The 6,849-nt window shown below is 62.4% G+C and overlaps 1 protein-coding gene across 1 annotated transcript; it reads left to right on the forward strand.

The window, feature by feature from the left end:
- Positions 1-2,261: 2,261 nt before the first annotated feature.
- On the forward strand, positions 2,262-3,683 carry LDBPK_141170 (hypothetical protein, unknown function; the record flags this gene model as incomplete). Its single annotated transcript, XM_003859436.1, has 1 exon — positions 2,262-3,683. The coding sequence occupies one exon, from the start codon at positions 2,262-2,264 to the stop codon at positions 3,681-3,683; it is 1,422 nt and encodes a 473-aa protein (XP_003859484.1).
- Between the last annotated feature and the right edge of the window lie 3,166 nt (positions 3,684-6,849).

Genomic DNA, 6,849 nt, shown 5'->3' on the forward strand with positions numbered 1-6,849 from the left:
TTTCCACCCGCCCCAAGATGTTCCCAAGCCCCCCCCCCCCCCCCCCCACACACACACACACACACACGGCAGAAGTCGGATCGAAAGAATCGAATATGCCGTCTCTCTCAACGGCCTCGGTGTAACTCCTGTCCGATTTCTTCTCTCCCTTCTCCCTCGTATCGCTTCCCTTTCCCTCGCTCACGCTGACGAAGGAGCAGAGGCGCTCACACACAGGGAAAGCATCACCTCCTATCCCCAAATCTCTCCCACTCCGCTTTCATGCAAGCAAACACACGCGCCAACGTCTCTGCGAGATTTCTGCGACGTGGATGGTATCGCGATGGAAGTGCGTTGACTTATTTGGCCTATCCTCCCTCACCGCGGCGGCGGTGAGGCGACAGCGGCAGCGTTCCGTTCCGGCCCCGCCGCCCTTCGGCTTCCAAGCCTTCAGCGCCAGTAACGCGTCCATCCTCGGAAGAGACACCGATGAGCAAGCTGACTCTGGCCAATGTAATCACACCGCAGCAGATGCGGCAGTCACGGATGCGGCCTCGTTCAGAGATGCCTGGGCAGCGCGATGCAGTCGCATTGACATGACTTTAGGATCGGTGCCGTCTTCAGCTGCGCGCGTACCGCCAGCGGCAGCCGCTGCGACCACAACTACCCCGCGCCTTCCTATCGCGCTTGCTTTGCGGCTCCCTGTTGCCGCGGCACAGCGCCCTTGACTGCTTCTACTAACTTGCCGAGGCTGAACGTCGCCGCCGTGCTGCCTCCTCCGCATCACACGACACGCACCGCCCGCAAACAGATGACCACGTTATGCCGCTGGAGGTCATCATTGCCGTCTACGGGATGCTCCTACGGCAGCAGGCGCCTCACACGACAACCGACAATGCCGAGTACGGAGATTTCAGCTGGCGGAGTGCAGCTTAGGCAACTGCGATGTGGTCAACATCGAGCGACACATCGCCTGCGTCTGGCAGCTCAGTCTCCCCGCTTGGGTTCATCGCTTATGCGTTTCAGCAGCACTCGCCACTCAATCCTATCGCAGTAATCCTCGGCGCTGACAAGGGTCGCGGTGCCGGTAACGCGCGTGAGCAGTAGCACAGCCACGGCGACCACGAGGACGCGTACGGCGGTATGTCACCGCTGTCCTTGCTAACTCTTTCCACCGTTCTTCATCTCGGGCTCCTAGAAGAGTTGCAGATTGCTGCTGCACCGCCATTATCATCAAGCGCTGCAGTCGCTCCTGCAGCAGGCACCGCTCCGGCGACGGCGTCGCCGTCACTGACTCGACAGCGGTGGGCGGCGGCCCAGACAATCCATCATATGCAGTGCTATGGGTATGCCCCGGATTACTTCCGTGCCCTGGCAGCGATTCCAGCAGCAGCGACGTCGGCACCGGGAGAGTAGCATGGGAAGAGTTCTGGCCGAGCTTCCGATGCGCTGGGGCTGGTCCAGCGTGCTGCGCACGCGATGCCGCACTTCAAACGTCTGTTTTGTGCGCTGGAGGGTGCGTGGGCGATGCACCACGAGCGGCATTGCGGCGTGGCGGGTGAGCAGTAGCCAGTGCCTTTCAATGGAAGGCAGCGGCACACGACCACCGCTCTTGGAGGCTACAAGCAGACAAGAGCTGTGAACTCTGTTGCTGATGAGGCGTTGGCGTCGATGTTGCACGCCCTCGCCGCCACCCCTACGCGGGAAAGGTTGAGATCCGCGGCGGCGGCCAGTGACGCGGTACACGCTGTGAGCCACTCAATGACCACGAGGCAACTGCTCGACGTGATTCGCGACCTTGTCGTCTTCGCCTGGCCCGCAATAGAGGTGCGGCGGCGCCAGGCAGAAGCGCCGCGCATGGTGCTGCGGGAAGCAGCCCGGAAAGCAAGGCACATTTGGCGGGCTCGGGGCTCCGTCGACAACTGGCATCTGATGCTGCAGTGGTCGACGAGGAGCAGGACGCGCTTCTCCGACTTGTGCGCACCGCCACGCGCTTCTCCACATTCAATGACCTTTGTGCGCGGATTGAGCAGCTTTTAACCCATGATGGCCAACTGGCCTTCTCTGAGGTGGCCGATCCGCCATCGCGGTCGTCCGTCCTGTCACCGCAGCAAGAAAAAGCGTTGCCGTGTCTGCTGACGCGGGACGTGCGTCGAGTGCCGCCGTGGACAACTACGTGCGCCATACTCAGCGACACGTGGTCTAAGCTGCTGTGCGTGAGCGCCGCTGCAAACGTCGCAAGGACAGAGGTGCGATGTCGACGGGACGACGGCGTGGCATCCATGCGAGAGCTGCTTGATGCCTTCTTTACTTCTCCGCACGCACCCACAGCGGCGCTGCCTTGGCAGGTGACAAGTGAGGCAGTATGCCGGCCAACAACCTATGATGGATCATTTTGGTACCGTGTGATTGTGAGCACCGACACCGCGGACGCCGAGGTGGCGCACTGGAGGCACATAATGTTCGGCGGCGATGCATACGCGTCCTCTACAGGGCTTCCGCCGGGCCAGCGCACAACAGTCATGGTAACGCGTCATGATGCACTTACCAGGGCCGCGCTGCCCGTCGTGCACCGCTGGCTGCAACCGGCAGAGGCCCTTGGCGTGGCGCTGCAGTGCCTCGCTCGCAGTCACGCACGGTGCGCCGAGCAGTGGACCGCCGTTCTTGAGCGCCAGCCGACCGACGGTAAGGGCAGCAGTGCTACTGCAGATCACTGCTGCCAAAACGATGGCAGCGCAGAGACGGCGATCACTCCAGATTCTCTTCCTTGTTTGCGGTCACTGATAGCATCAGCGTGCCCTGCGACCGCGGCAGCACCGGCTGAGGGAGCTGTCGACGCGGTGCCTGCGGCGGTGGTGCAACTAATGGTAGACCAGCATCGCGCCTACGGCGCGCTCCTCTCTACTCCGGAGCAACTGGAATGGATCGATGTGACCTTGCGGTGCACGCAATGTGGGTCGGAGCGGCAGCGGGTCATCAAGGCTGCCTTTATGACCCGCTGGCATTGTGGCCCATATACGCTAACTGTACACGAAGGCGCCTCTGGTGGCAGTGGTGGTGGCAGCGACGACGAGCAAGCAGTGACTGTTTGTTCTGCAATGAATCATCTCATCGCGTCGGCTGAGGCCTACGTGACGGCGATTGTTCACCGCTGGGTATTGCAAGAGGCAGAGGTGCTCGAGGAGTCGGCAGCAGCAACGTTGTTCAACCACGGGGACAACTTAACGCGGCGCGCAGCTCTCCTCGGAGATGTTGGCCGGCTGCTGGCGGGCGTGAGTCGCGCCTTTAATAGTGTACCTGGCGGCCTGCCAGCAGTGGAGGCGCTGTTCGCCACGGCTCGCGCTGCTGTGACGTCAGCGGGGCTGCGCCTCGAGCGCGGCGCCCAGCTTTCGAGTACTTCGTCGCTGTTCAGCGTCGCCGCTACAGCTGCTGCGCTGACGTCTGCCGGGATGCCAGCCCCGCGCGACGACTCTGTCGCTGGAGTTGCAGCACTCTCTTGCTCTGCTTTACTACCTGAGCTCCAGTCTTGCATGGATGTCGAGCGTCGTCTTACGCGGCTGCACGGCTGGCTGGGGCTGCTTTGCACATGCCCCACAGAACTCGTAGCAGACGAGCAGTTTGTGGTCGCGTGGCTGTATGTGTTGATGCGGCGTGTGGAGGAGATGCACGGATACGCGCGAGAAGGATCGGCTCAGCTCAGCTAGGCACGGCGGCAGGCTGGGGAAACAACACACCACGCGGACAGTGCGATTGTCTCTTGTCGTGTTGGAGCGGCCTCTGACGGCGGCGACGACAATGGGTGGGGGTGCCAGTGGCCGCTGGAGACCGAAGAGGCTGCTGCGCGTCGTGTCGCGCAGTCCCTCAGCAGCCAGCCGTGGCCTGTGCTGCCTGCATCGTCGCGGCTGCCGCCCATGCTGCTGAACTGATTGCTTGCACGGGGTGGCGCGCGAACCTGGAGCGACGCCGTACGCACGCTGCAAGCGTCGACAGACGCTGATGGCGGGCTTAAGGCAGAACACGCTGGACGGCGCTTCTCGCTGCTCCTGCTACCGCTCGATCGCGTTGTGTCGGTGGAGCACGCTGTGCGGGTGCTGCACACGCTGCAGGCGGCGGAGGAGCGATGCGCCGCTTCCGCTACTCCTGCGGTAGCAGCATCCATGCAGCGGACACCGCCACCTTAGACACCTCTACAGAAGTGCTCCAGCCGCCGTTCGATTACAACTGCATCAGCGGTGATTCAACTTGTAGCTGAGGTAGAGTCTCTGCCGGCCATGACAGAGCATGGAAATGGGCAGCTGCTGTACACCATCGTACTTGCGGACGTGTACGGCCAGATCGAGCGCGTCTTACTCCGCGAGTGGTGTGGCTGCGCGCTAGCGGCGGTGCTGCTCTTCCTCTCACAACAGCCACAGTACACGTACCTGACCTACGTGAGGGATGCGCCGCACCATGCAGCCGTAGCTCTGCTCCGGCGGCAACAGGGTGGGCACCGCGCTTTCGACCTCCTGGAGACTGAAAACAGCGCAGGAAAAGCGCCGATGGCGACGGCCACCCGCAGCGTGGGAGCAGCGTGGGCAAGCCGACCCATGCGCCCATCACTGCAGGCATCGTTGAGCCCACAAGGTCTAGAGCGTAACCGAACGCTAGGCTCACCTGCCTTCGTCGCACCTGTCACTCACGCTGAGATATCGTTAGCGCGCTGGCGTGCCTGGATGGACGAAACGGCTGCTATGGCGAATTTGGATTACTACATTCTTTTTCCGCCTCCCGCCACGACACTATCGGCTGATTCACCGGCGCCCACGGAGGCGTCGGCCGCCGTCGTCTCTGAACGTGTGCGGTGCACGGCTGACTTGCATTCAGCGGCCATTGGCTCCGTCGTCGACGCCGCTGCGTCGTGCAAGGTGATGCAGACACGTCTACGCGATGGAGCCTCGCCGAATGAGGCATCAAAACCCTCGGCCTCTGCCCTTGGGGTTCCACTGCACCTTCTAGCGACTTTCATCCGCCGGGAGTGCCGCATTGGAGCCACACACAACGGGCCATCAACGAATGGCACAGCACCTGCCCTGGCGCGGGATGAAAGTGTAGTACAAACCCGCTGTCAGCCACAACAGTGTATCTCTCTCGCTGCACCTCGCTCGCCCTTCTCTTCTTTCCTCTATTCTGTCTCCTCACTCGAGGTGCTCGCGGGCGAGAACTTGCAGAGAAGCTTTACTGGTAATTTGGCAGCGCTAGCTGCGGCACCGCCTTGCCCATGCCGAGTCCGCACGGCTCATCTGGAGCTGCTCGTTTTGTTTTTGCAGGTGCTGCGGCGCAAGCAATCGGAGGCGGCGGCGCGCAGTGGTGGTGCTGCGGCGGGAGAGACAATCGAAGAGTTGACCGCGGCGGTGCTGGCCGAGCGGTGCGACCGAGGAGGTCGTTGTGGAAGTGGTGGAGGAAAGGAAGCAACAAGCCAACGGTGAAGGCGATCGAGCGCCGGGGTAGCAGCGCTGACGTGCTTGAGTCGACGCAGCACTTTCTTCAGAGAGTAGCATGGGCGCAAGACCGGTGCGCTGTGCTCTCGTGGCTGTTCGCTGAACTCACACTTCCCGTCCCTTTCGCCATACGCAGCCAAACAGCCTGGGCGTCATCCACCTGCCTTGGCGATAGAGGGACCGCGGACGCAAGCTCGAGCGCATACACCTCCGCGCAACGCACAAGGACAATGTGCAGGGGAGTGTTGCCGTGCCCACAGAACCCCTCCTTACCGCTACCCCGCCGACGAAAGAACAACAAAACACCATCTCAACTTCAACCAGCTGTCGACACGCCTCCGGCGACTGCTGGAAGGCATGGGGTGAGCTGGGCCAAGCCATCCAGAGCTGTGCGGCAGGTGCGCATGCTGCTCCCACGGCGCTACCCCCTTTCCCGCATGTGCGACAGTTTCACGCGTACAAACGTCTTTCTCTCTCCTTCGCGCGTGCCGCTATGGGCGGCGGCGCGTCGGTGTCTTTGATTGCACAGCTCACCGCCTCGCCATATTTTCGTCGTGGCCACGCGACCCCCCGACCTTCCCCTCCTCCGCCCCCAAAGACAAGCCAGACATACCGACCATGCCGTCTGCCCGCGTCTCTGCTTACCAAGCGCGCCACGCACCCCTTCCTCGGCCCTGAATCTTTCGCGCGGCGCCATACATTGCATGCACGTCACTACGCCTGTACACCTTACACCTCCTCTTGCCCACCCCTTTCCCCTTCTACACGCCTAACTACACACACACACATATATATATATAAAGCGCTCAACGCACACATACTGTGGCCAGTATTACTGCACCAACGTCTGCCTCTTCCAGGATGCACCCTTCCACTGTGCGGCGTGAGGCGGAGCGGGTGAAGGTGTCGGTGCGCGTGCGCCCCCTAAACGAACGTGAAAACAATGCCCCGGAAGGGACGAAAGTGACCGTTGCGGCGAAACAGGCGGCCGCCGTGGTGACGGTCAAGGTCCTGGGAGGCAGCAACAACAGCGGCGCCGCCGAGTCGATGGGGACTGCAAGGCGGGTAGCGCAGGACTTTCAGTTCGACCACGTGTTCTGGTCTGTGGAGACGCCGGACGCGTGCGGCGCGACCCCCGCGACGCAGGCAGACGTGTTCCGGACGATCGGGTACCCGCTGGTGCAGCACGCGTTCGACGGGTTCAACTCGTGCTTGTTTGCGTACGGGCAGACAGGGAGCGGGAAGACGTACACGATGATGGGTGCGGACGTGAGCGCGCTTGGCGGTGAGGGCAGCGGCGTGACGCCGCGGATCTGCCTGGAGATCTTTGCGCGGAAGGCGAGCGTGGAGGCGCAGGGGCACTCGCGGTGGATCGTGGAGCTGGGGTACGTGG

This window comes from Leishmania donovani, chromosome 14 (assembly GCF_000227135.1).
Source record: "Leishmania donovani BPK282A1 complete genome, chromosome 14".
In the NCBI taxonomy this organism is placed as follows: domain Eukaryota; phylum Euglenozoa; class Kinetoplastea; order Trypanosomatida; family Trypanosomatidae; genus Leishmania; species Leishmania donovani.